Source organism: Pteronotus mesoamericanus, unplaced genomic scaffold, assembly GCF_021234165.1.
Source record: "Pteronotus mesoamericanus isolate MK-2021 breed Mesoamerican mustached bat unplaced genomic scaffold, CSHL_Meso_final scaffold_21, whole genome shotgun sequence".
In the NCBI taxonomy this organism is placed as follows: domain Eukaryota; kingdom Metazoa; phylum Chordata; class Mammalia; order Chiroptera; family Mormoopidae; genus Pteronotus; species Pteronotus mesoamericanus.
In genome coordinates, this window is record NW_026555310.1 from 11,612,241 (window position 1) to 11,625,096 (window position 12,856).

Genomic DNA, 12,856 nt, shown 5'->3' on the forward strand with positions numbered 1-12,856 from the left:
AGGGAATTTAAGACAAAATTGCCATACGTTAGTGGACAATCATTATAAGCGTAAGCTATGTCCTTGCTGCTATTCTCTGAAGTTCTTGGAGTGGCAAATAAATAATACTTTAAAAGGTCAGATTAAAGTCACATTTAGTGTATTTGTTGGGATGCTATGTGTATAATAACTTTATCCAGTCCAGTCATCAATTTATTAAAGAGCAACACTGTTGAGCAAAACACTGTAATTAATTTGCCCATTTTTTTCTCCGATAATGCCTGGCTTAGAGTGAGTTCTTAATAAGTATTTGGTGAATATATGAATGAATTTATCACAGTTGATTTTCAGACAGTTCTATAAGCATAATGATCATCTATAATATAATCTCCATTGTCCTCTTTGCCCTGAAATACCAAATCATCATAAAAAGGTGAAAATGAGAGGAGAAATTGAAATAGGTTGGTTCATATCCTTAAAATTTGGGTGTGGTACTAGTATTTAGTTTATCTGATATGAAATAGACTTTTCCATTTGGTAATTGAAAATGACTTTCTCCCAGAAAACATATGAGAAAATACATAATTAAAGAGCAAGGATTTTTAAGATAAAATAGGCTTCAGTTTAAGCTCTATGCCCTGAATTATCTTGAGAATTTTCTTAAATTTATTAAGGTACCATTTTCTCATCTGTAAAATAGGACTAATAAAAAATTGACCATATAAAATTGTTGTTAAGACTGAAGCAATATCTTTAATGAATGTAGTACTAGGCCTGGTACACAGAAAGCCCTCAGTAAACTTTAGCTATTAATAATATCATCATTATTCCTACAAAGCTTTGTGGGCATCTGAGCTACCTGGAAGGGATAATTACTAGTATTTGTTAATAATTGGCAGGAACCTGTTTAGCAAAATGTTCATTTACCAATTGTTTTCACTTAAAAGTGAACTATTTTGTGGTGAATTTGCTGAAAGGTTGGGACTGTGAAGGCCCCCTGGTGCATACTAAGGAATCAATGTAGCAAAGATAGAGGAGCGAGTGGTTCTGTACAGACAGGCTTGGATACCCTGAGAGTTCAACCCAGGGCCAGCCCTGCACTGTCTCCTGGAAGGGTTTATATTTCAGTGTAGCCGATACTACTTGTTCTGTTTTCCTGTTCAGAACTGAGAGAAAAGTCCTGTGGTAAAAATAATAATAATAATAATATTAATAGTGCAGTTACCTGTTCCTTAGCACAAAGGAAGCTGTTTAGGAACTGGCCATTATTGGATTCCTTTATCAATGGAAAAATAGAATATATAATTCTGACTCTAATAACTAGCCTCTCTCTTTTTCTTTTTCACTTGCTCTTTCCTCCCTCCCCTTTACCTCTCTCTTTTCATTTTTTTTTTTTTAAGGTCCCATCACTGTGCAAACACTCTCAAGAAATCCTTAAGGAGAGAGTTGAAACCTGAAACATGTAAGCAAATGGACTGTTACATGCAGTTTATTTCATTATTAGTCTACTAACATCTCTTTCCAGTTTCCTTAGGAAGACTGTTAATGATTCCTAAAAACTCAATATATTCCAAATTCAGATTTTAGTGAAACAGTAAAATTGGTCAGATAGAAAGAACCTGTGGGATTTGACCTGCATGTTAGATGCCTAAATGTCATAGGTGACACTTTATTTTCATCTTCCATTTTGTTCTTTCTTTTGTTTTTATCATTATAATTATTTTGTGGGGAAGAGAAAAACCTTGACTATTTCTATGAGTAGTCCTGGTGAAGGCTTTTCTTCAGTTCTTCTCATTATCATAAAATATTTAGGGAGTTGGAAAGACAAGGAAAAAAAAGAGATGGGAGAGAGGATAAAGAGTCATTTAAAGCATGTTTTTTGTTTTTAGTTTTAATGAATACAGTTTTATCTACATCACTTGCTTGTCACCACCTCTCAGAGATTACTGATTGGTGATGCTTCATATAATCTCACCTATGAGAAACACTTAATGGTCTATCAAGGTCACTATCAACATCATGTTTCTACCCTGTAGTCCTTCAGAGTCAGGCAAAAGGAGTCTACAATTACTGAACCTTGTTTTGGTCACTTTCTTATCTATCTAGTGAAGGATTGTGGAAAAGCCAGAATGGTTCCCTATCATCTGAGGTTCAAGGCAAATTCTCATTTGCCATACCCATATTCTCTTTCCACAAATTTCCCTAGGTTCTCAGTGTTTTTACTATTAAATCGTTGACTACAGGCAAATAGTGGAAGTATTTCAATATGCAACGTAGATTACACACATTTTCAAGTTCACTTGGGCTAATATATGTACATGTTACGTAGAATGCTGAAGTCAAGAAGGCTGGTTGCCAGAATCACACAGCTAGTCTGCGGCGGCATGCAGTTAAAAGAGACTGTGTTTCCTGGCAAACTCACCCAAAATGAGAAAAAGCCCATTTGAAATTCAGATTGTACAGCCAAATATGCCTGTCTGCCAAAGATGTCCAAAGAACCTCCTGAATGCTGACATGTTTATCCTGTTGTTCCCTTTGATTTGTCCATATTTTTAATATTAGTGTGAGCTCATAACATAAAATTTACATAACGTAAAATGTTAGTAAATCAAAAAAGGACACTTATAGTGTACATTTCAATAAAAATAATGTATTTATCCTTATTATTTTAAAGTCATTGCTAAATCTTTTATAATTCTTATCAGTAACTCTATTGATATAAGGTCTATTATTTTCCCTATTTTACGGATGAGGAAACAGAAAATGGGATAGATTAAATAAAATGACCATAGTCGCTCAGCAAGTAAATGGTAAGGCTAGGATTTGAACTCAGTTTGCCATGAGACAAACTTTTCAATGAACTATACCAAAAATAATCATTTAAAAACAATTAAGTAAAGATAACATCACCCATTTATAAATTCATACTCAGTACATCCCCAGTCTTTCTTGATCACCAGAAGATATTTGTTAATCTTTCCTGAATTTTACTAGTGTTTTTAGGAATAAATATCTATGCACAAACAAAACACAGATGTGATTTCCACCCAGTTTTCATTCATATGTAATTAGAAGCAAAATTGACCAGCAATATAATTATTTATCAATTTGTCATTTCTTTAGAAATATAGTAACACTGAATGCAGAAAAGTTTAGACACTTGAAGAAGGCAGCCAGGAAAAATTCTTTTTTCATAATGATTATTCATACCATGTAAACTAGTTGACCATATAATTTCAATCAATAATTGACTCATTTTCTGATAAATCAAAGGGGATAGAAGATTTGAAAAGGAGACCCTCCAGAATTAAACAGCATGCATAGTAGCTGTGACTATCACCTCAACAACACCTGAGTTGGTACTAATACTCAGCCAATAGACCTAAGATACTTACTCCCTCTGAAGCACTGACTGGACTTCTAAACAACTGTAGTTGGAACTGGACACATAAATGTACTGATCTTATTGGTACTTCATTCCACACACCACACACTTTTAAATTAAACCTTGATGTTAAGCCTAAAGGACATGTTGGTGTTACCATTATTTTTTTCACTTGTAATTCCCCAATGTATAATTCAAAGCAAAGCACCACATATAAATATACTGTGGTTCATTTTTTATTTTTACTATAGCAAATTTTAATGGGAAGTTTGAATGTTAAGGAAAAAAAAACTTTTCAAAACAAATTATCCTCCCTTTTAAAATTAAATAATCTTAAAATAACATTGTGAAAGAACGTTAGTTATATTAGGAAAGGAGGCTTCTTCATTTCCAAAGTATGCCAACTAAGTCCCTTTATTACTATAGGTTTATTCCTGTCTTAAAAATTATTAAGACAATGGTTGAATTAAAAGATTATAAAAACACGTCTTGTGGTCTCGTCGATGTTAAAGGTTCTGCGAAGATAAAGCTGAATATTAAATCTCTCTAACATTTAATGAGAAATCTCAAACATTTTTAAAATCTCTAACATTGATTAAAGTGAACTTTGATCCCAAGTAGAAATAAGAATGAGGCTAAGGGAGGGAAATGAATCTGTATAGTTTTAGCGGAGATTTATGCAGCTTATCTAAACAAGAAGATTCATCCTTTCTTGGAAACTTGTTATGTGGTATATTTTCTAATATTTATTCTTTCTTTCCAAAACTCTCTATCTGCTTTTGGTTGTATATTTTCAATTATGGACTATGGAAGAAAATGCCTGCAATGATGAGTCACGCGTCATGTCTCCATGATGATGTTTACAGACACATGAAATCCTCACATTAATTTTAAATAACATTAAAATGACAACTGATCTGGATTGCTAGTCTAAATTTTAAGATAATTCCTTCTGTGACAATAATTGAGACCAGAAAATAAAAAAAATTAAAAAGAGAAATAACATCTTGAGATATTTATTACTCTAAGATAACTAATAAATTATTTTTTAAAAAACTATTCACAGTATATGGATATATATGTCATATCCATATTCCTCAAATCTATTCTAAGAGTTCCTTCAACCACAGATAAGGATGCTAGAGTTAAGAAATGAGAAATCCATATAATACCCCGCACCTAAACATAAATCCATTTAAGAAGAGCAAAATTATTGCTTGTGAAGAAACAAGAATTTTAAGTATGTCTTTTGACCAAAGGGGAAAAAAGTATTTTCAAACAATGAAATTTAAGCAGTTCCAGAAAGAATTGCATTTAGTTCATTTTTAATCCTTCAGTTATGCTCAAATCCTTCTGATAAGGGTGTCAAACCTACTTAGAAGGAAAAGATCTAAGAGCTGATGGGAGGAGTCAATCAAATTAAAGATGCATTCAGGCTGTTAATGACTTAGTCATCTTCACTGAAATCTTGCTTTTGAGAGAATTTTCTCCACATGCTCTCTATTTTCACTGTCCAATCCCAGGAATTGTTCCAAAAACCCTACAGAGCCACGAACAGTCTTCAGGTGTTTACTGCTGCTTGTTATCCTTTCTTGCCAAAGAATATGTATGGTAGCAGGATACCAAAGGCTACTGGAGTTAATGCCCCTTAGCTGACGTCCTAATTAAGATGACTCATTAGTCAATTTGACAACATTGCTCATTACCTGCTTAGGTAAATCAAACAGTCCATTCAGGGATAATATTCCTGTGTTATAATTTACCAGTGTCTTCATATTTTTTCAAATAATGAGCTAATTTCTGAGATACATAATTTCAAAGAAAAACAGGACATGAAAACACAAAATTTTTAGTTGGTCACTATATGATGCACTGGGTTAGTTCACCAGACATGTTTCAGTATTAGTGAAGCTGTATAATTGTATTTTTAAATACCTTTTTTCACAAAGTATGTTTAGATGTTTCAAAAGGAAAAATATCCTCTAAGAACTAGATTAGGGGGCGGGGGAACTGCAGAAGCTACAAGATTGAGTTATTAGTCAAATCTAGTATAACATGTTAAAAAAAAAAGATTTTCACACAAATGGTGAGTGTCAACGATCACCAGGTTGGAGGCAGGCTCGCACAGACGGGGAGAAAAGGATCCACCATGTTTTTCTCTCCATCTTTTCTGTTTTTACCTGCAAGAGGAAAGATCAAGGCTGAAGGGAGACTGTGGATGCCCAGTTAGGGGCAGGAAGCCATGGACTTGAAGATTTGCCATGTTTCCTTGGGTAAGTTGAAATAATGAACAAATGAAAATATCTCCCAGACACTGGAGATGTGAACGCAAAAGAGAGAATGCTGAAGTGACAATCTTTGGCTTAATCTCTCTCCCTGACAAATAGTGACTGGCTTTCTAAAGAACAAGAGCTCCTCCTTGCTCCCCCAAAACCCAAAACTCCTAGGCCCTTTGTAATTTCTCTCCACAGAGTACAAGTATACCTATTAAAACATATGTGTATACCTTGAAGGGCTAAGTAAGCAAAAAAATACTGAATGAATTTAATCAATGAATATAAAAAGTTAATCAGTGGTTGGGGCTGGATGTCATGGAAACTTGTGTCTTGAAAAATATTATACTTATTTTTTATGTCTACATATACACTACTAGCTAAAGGGAAAGAAGGAACATATTTATAAAAACCTGCCATGGGTGATGTGGGAACTGTAACTATTATTATTCTCTTTCATAAATATAGAACCTAAAGTTTACAGTGATTAACTGACTGGTCTAAGTCCACAGGTTATTCAGTAGATGAAGTGGATTTCTAATCTATGTTCGTCTAATGCTAAAAGCCATACCTGTTCCACTGTACCATGCAGATCTTTTAATGACTGCATGCACATATTAGTATAAATATATTTTATATAGAAAATCATGCAATTAACAAGATGATTGTCCACCTCTTTCACCTACCCATAACTAAAGGTAGTTCCATTATTAGAATTAGACCACTTAATAACCACTAGTGCCCCCTGGTGATAGTTATTTAAATAGTAAAACTAGTATCCAGGAAAACTTGTCCTTGCTGACTGCTTGCTGCAAATTTAGTCCATATGATGAATTGTCACCAAAATTGCTAATGAAATTTTGGTAGTTTTTGCTATATTACCAGAGTTTGCTTATCTGCAACCTAAGGCTTTAAGTCTGGAAAGAGGGAACTACGAATTATCACACAGAAAGCCTACCTAAATTGCTCCACAGTGCAGGGCCAATTCTAGAATTAGTTATAGTGGCTACCGGCCTACACAGGAACCTATCAAATAGTGGCCCTCCAAATTGTTTAAACCACAGATGGATTTAACATATTCCCGTCAGTAAGAGTCCCTTGATCCCGGAGAAATTCTCAGGAATGTGTGGAGGGGCTCCAGTGGCCTGTTGCTGAGAGCCAGTGAGCCTGCAGAGAGCTATTGCTCAGAAGTGTATTCTTCAGTGTGATGGAAACCAGACTGCCAGTGACAGGCGTGCGAGGCTGTGTCACAATCTCTTTGCTACTCATGATACTGAAAATTTATAACTTCATGCATTATTTTTTGTAAAAATGAAGTGGATTCAAGGATATCTCTGCAGCATGCTAACTCGTACTCACTAGCGTTCCAATGCACTTTCAAATAAAGGGGTGAGCGTCGCTAGCCATGCTCCAGGCAATTCACATGAACCACAGTCACTGTCCTCACTTCCCGTGGTGTCCACAGAGTGGCCATTACTGATGGCCAACATCAGGCAATTAGAAATTAAGATAGAGTTTTACTTGAAAAAAAAAGTTTTAGGATTTACAGCTAAATCTGTATTAACTCATGAGTATATTGTACAGTTAAACATGATAATGCCTAAATGCTGTGGCAGAGAAAAGATTGAGAGCTCCCTGCTGGGCTGATCTAATGAGACGTTCTTAGTTATATAGTTAGGTAACATATGGCCTGTTCTGTCACCCAAGTACAGGCTCCCGTAGTCACCTCCCCGGAGGAAGCAGGGAGGATGCCAGCTATGAAACTGCTGGGCTTCTGAGATACCAAGAGAAATTCTACAGTCAGTTGTAGAATCCTTCTGACATTTCTTTATTTCTCTCTGAGCATGTCTTAATTCCAGTGAAGATGGTAGTTTGAGGAGCTATGTGATAGGAATTCTAAAGGTCTAAAATTTCCCCTCTGCAACTTCTTATATAGACTATGGATTTAGAGGATAACAGTTTTTCTAAGTTTTTTTCATTCTCATTTGCTTAGGAGTAAAACATTTTGTGACCTAATCAATTTCCCAGGGGCTGGGCTGCTGGGGTTGGCTGGTGGAAGGGAGATGTGGTCACTGCATGTTCCTGAGACTTTAAATGGCAGACTCCATAAAAATCATATGTTAGAAAAGTATTTTACTTAAAAGGGATTTTATATGTTTAAGCCTTTTCCTGGTAATCTTTTTGGCAATGAAGCTAAAGTGTTTTTGCCTTCTTTGGTTTAATAAAATGAATGTAATTAATTTTATAAAATAAATCATATAGCAATAGTGAAAGAGATGTACAATAAAAACTACATAATCTGATTTTTATATTTGGGATTAAATTTAAGGAGTAGGATCAAGGAAAAGTAGGTTATATAATGAAGTTGGATCACTAATATCTGGCCACACTTGGCTTTATAATGTGAGAGATAAAAAGTATACTTTTTCATCTTCTTTTTAAAAATTCCTTTGTCTATGAATAGGGATTACCAGTCCCTCCACCCCTACCTTACAGCAATTTTATTAGGGTGACATGATAAAATATATATGAAAGTCCTGTAGACATATTTATTATAACTTGAGATTAAAAATAATCTGAGTGGATTATTTTAAAGACAAAGAGCACATTATAAAATCAAGCTTTAAAACCATCTATTATAATTTATTCACTGTTGTAATTATAATTATATGACATTGACTAGTAGAAAAAACATTTTAAAAATTACTATAGCTTCCCCTTATTATGCGGCCAGCAATAAATATATCAAGGAGAAAAATAAACTTGCAAAATCTCCATTAGTGATTTTATAGAATAAATATTTCTTACCCCCCACAAAAGGCCTATGTTTTAATTATTTCATATTGATTATTTTACCTAATTAAATATATCTGAGTTAGTCTTTGGTTATACTGTGTTACAGCAATAAGCTGGGTGTTGTATCTGAAGTCAGACCTGAACTCAAATTTTGCTTTTCTACAAGGTGGATCTATGACTTTTGGCAGGTAACTTAGCCTCTTTGGGACTCAGTTTCCTCTTGTGTAACATGAAGACAATAATGGTATCTCTCTCTTAAAATAGTGCCTGGTAAATAATAATCCTCTAATAAATATTGTATATCCTTATATACAAGGTGGGGCAAAATTAGGTTTACAGTTGTGATTATGTGAAACAAAGAGTTTATGCCTGTATTATTACTTATTAAGTATTGTATTATTTTCTATACAAATAACTGTAAACTTACTTTTGCCACATCCTGTGTATTACAAGTATAATAAATATGATATATTGTATAAAATTTTATTTCCATATATACAATATAACAATTATATTTTATTGTCATGTCATACATTGAATTATATATTTATTTTCATTTTATATTCATAATATGTGTCTTTTCACAGCATAAAAATGTGAGTTGCAAACATATTTTGCTGACACAAATTGAAATCTTTTTAATAATATGAACTAATTGCCGTTTATTCATGTTCATAAAGGCTTTTGGATATCACTGATTATCTGTATTGCTGTTGTAATTTCATGTAATTAGCATAATTGCCAGCTTAATTTGGTATATTTGTCTGGTAAATGCACACTGACGTGTGCAAAGCCTGTGAGAGAGCACTGGAACAGGGCTTCTGGAAGCAGGGCCTGTCTGCTGAGTCCTGTGAAGCTTGCTGGCTTTCTCTCCTGGAATCAGAATGGGAACAGTAAGATGGCCAGTTATTTTTTAAGGGAGCCATGGATACAGACCAAGACCAAATATGCAACAATGAGTAGATTCCAGTTTGTCAAGAGCTGACCAGTTTGATTATAAGACTAAGATTCAGGAGCAATTCATGGAAGAAGAGGGCAAGAAATCCTCTAGGAACATCGCTTACTGTAATCCAGTGAGGAAGAAGAATAATCATCTAAATTTATGTTGCTGCATGTTTCATAGTGTCATCTACAGGTTTACAACCCTCATGGTATTGTTTTAATTTTTGAATTTATAAAATGAAGTGTTAAACTAGATCATTTTCAAGACCGATCTTAAAGCTTAAACAAATGTGACTCATTCTGAGTGAATTATACACTTTGTTGATATATTTGAAAATTTTCTCAAATTTACATCAATTTACATTGAACTGAGATTGAGAAATAGAATTGCAAATCATTGATGTACTTTTTAACTTCAGTAGAAATTGAGAAAGAGGTGATATTTACTAAAGCTTTCAAAAGATAAAACTATTAATAAATTTTAACTCTGAAACAATCAAGTTACTTTCTAACTTCTGTATCTACTATAAACACATACATTTCAGCTCATTATTTCATCTTTGGTGTGTAACAGTTATGGAGAAATGGCCTCTGGTAGCTTTTGAATTTGTTGATTCTCAATGGAAAGGAGAGTGCTTAATGTCTGGGCAGGCTTCATTATTAATAGAAGCATTACTGTGGTCTGGTGCCAACTAGGGTCCGGATGGCGCCCGGTCCGTCATTGTTCCAGCCAGTGTGGGCAGCGAGGGCCGTCTTCCCGCAAAGGCTGATGAGATGGAATCTTTAGTCTGTCTCTGTGGCAAACTTTCTTGGCCAAAGCAAGTGGAAAGCAAAGGCAATTATCCAAGTATCTGAGGTAAATGTGTGTTTTTCTGACCTAAATACTTGAAAAACTACCTCAGCTATTCTCTTTGATTTGACTGTGATGATCTGGACTCATCTTTCTGCCTGCAGTGAATCTCTTTTCTGGAGCTGTTTATGTGAGTGTGAGTGTGAGTGTGAGTGTGAGTGTGGGTGTGTGTGTGTGAGAGAGAGAGAGTGTGTGTGTGTGTGTGTGTGTGTGTGTGTGTGTGTACTAGGGGGTGGCTATGTGTTTGTGTACTTGTAGGCCTGCCTACACAAAACCTTTTTTGTCTGTTCTTCCAAATCTTATAATGATAAGATTGATTAATTTAAAACTCATTTTGGATGAATTTACGCATGTCATGCTTTAATAATAATTTTGAATATAAACCCCACATTTGATTAATTAATAACAATTTCAATACATACAGGAATTCTTGAACACAATGTGAATTTTAAGCCAGATCCCACAGTAATCTAAATCCTGATTTAGCACCAAGAGTTTCACAAACTTTTAACATGATGGCAGACTCCCTGCCTTTTTTGCTTTGACCAGTATACAGGGTCCTTGAATTAGCCATACAAATAGAACATTAAATAACCCAAAAGTTAGTATTTCAATTTTTTTTAAATGTATGTTTTTGTCTTATCTTTTACCACAATGTTTTAAAAAATTAAACTACTATTTATTAGCATGTGCCCAATAATGGAACAGAAAAGGGAAAAGAGCAGAAGCTACAGTCAGTGACTTTTGCTACTTCGTAGCTATCCTAGGACAGCCTTGGTGAACTTTCTGGACCATACCAAATTAACTATTGAAAATTTTAAGTTTTAAAGTATTAGCTATAGAAGTTTTAGTAATTAACTATAGATTGTACTTATTCATACTATCTGGAAGAAGCCTATTACAGTAAGAAAATTATTATAGATTCAGGTACCAAGATAATTGTCACGATGTAGGATAACAATATAAGGCAAAGCCCCTTTCTCCTACAGTTCAATTTTGTAAAATAAAAGGATGAGAATTGTTTCAATAACTTCTAGGACCAATTTATATTAAAATTTCATATTCAAATTAGAATATAACTGCAGACATTTTATATAACCACTATAACGAAGTTGGAAGGGAAAAGGTATAATTAATGCATGCTTTGCCAATAACAGAACCATTGGAACACTTTTTATCTTAGACAAAGAATACATTTATCTATTCTATATTTTTAAAAGAAAGAATATTAATTAATCTGAAACAACATTTCCAAATAAATGATTCAAAATTATTTTTGCCTGGACAATGAAGAGAAGTAAGACTTGGATATGCACTCTGCTAACACAGAACAGCTGCAAGTAATAAGTCCTCAAAAGCATTTTCTGTAAGAAAAACCATTAGCCAACCATTATGATGATTAAAATATAGTAATGTTATTCATACTAAAGTGTATATTGACAGCTTTCCTCAGGTTAATTTTTTGGCTATGTTGCCTTAACTTATCCAATACAGGATTTAGAAGTGTGTTAGTCATCAACCAAAATGATCTCTTTAAGAAAGAATCTGGTAACCATGTCGCTAGGCCAAGTAATAAAAAGTTCAGTGGATTATATCGAATAAAGATGATATCCAACTTATATATATTTTCATTCTGTAACTGTATTTTGGCTTTAGAACTGAAGTGGAAAGTTTTATAGAAACACACAGATACACAATATTCCCATTTAAATAAAAATCTACATAAAATAGTATAAGTTTCTAACATAACAATATAAATATACAAAATTGATTTGGAGATACAATGATTTATGCAATTTGTATATTATCTACTTTAACTTCAGTTACTTTAAAAACACTTCCAGATTTTATGTAGCATATATTAGCATATATTAGCATATATATTTATATTACATACATTGAGAATGAGACCAAATGTTTCAGATAGAGAGTCTTTTCTTCTTTTGTTTTTAAATTTCAGCCTTGCATTATAAAATGTTGTTTACTAGGATATATAAGATGTAAAAATAGGGATCTGAAAATTATAATCGTGATTGCATTTTCTATTTTGGCTATTTTAGTGGCAAACATTATGCTCAGCCAATATCAGGAAGATCTTCCTAAAAGCTGATAACATTACCAAGGATATTTATAATATAGCAGAAATGCCATGGGAAAATGTAAAATATGAAGGTCAATGCCTAATTTCTTGCTTTTGTGGCCTAATTTTATGGTCCATTTTTGAATGTTGTCCAAAAGTGCACTCATGAAAGAGAATTTAGATTTGGCATGTAGCATAAATGTTCCCACAATGCTGCTGAATAAATCTTGAAAAACCTTTCCCACTGAAAGACACTGTTTTGGCTGAAGAGCTTTAAGTCCTCCGGAAACAGCTTTTGCTAAAGAACATTCATACAGAGCTGTTCATGTGCGTCAAACTTGATTTAGCAACCTGAAATACACTTCTATGGAACTGGAGAAGTAAAACATTCATTAAAACACCAAAAGAGAAAATTATATCAATCTTTTTAATTTGGATTTTTATATAAGAAGTTGAAAAATATTTGAAGTCCTATAGCTGTTTTTTTTAAACTATTAATAGTTTTAAAACATGAAGTTCTTATAAATATTAAGCAATTAATAGTTGTTTGA

The 12,856-nt window shown here is 33.5% G+C and overlaps 1 protein-coding gene and 1 long non-coding RNA gene across 6 annotated transcripts in view; one reads left to right on the top strand and one right to left on the bottom strand.

Moving 5' to 3' along the window:
• The window catches only part of CNTN1 (contactin 1), a 309,314-nt gene that overhangs the window by 67,681 nt on the left and 228,777 nt on the right, over positions 1–12,856 (bottom strand). Inside the window, exon 17 of one of the 5 annotated variants that reach the window (XM_054591236.1) lies at positions 5,319–5,544. The exons of the other annotated variants lie outside the window; for them this stretch is intronic. Within the exon in view, the coding sequence (XP_054447211.1) occupies positions 5,465–5,544 (80 nt within the window). The 3' untranslated portion in view covers positions 5,319–5,464. Of the gene's footprint in view, positions 1–5,318; positions 5,545–12,856 lie in introns of those variants that run through there. 5 annotated transcript variants of the gene reach the window in all.
• Positions 1–12,856, top strand: part of LOC129084921 (uncharacterized) — a 67,790-nt gene that overhangs the window by 23,956 nt on the left and 30,978 nt on the right. The window lies entirely within an intron of this gene.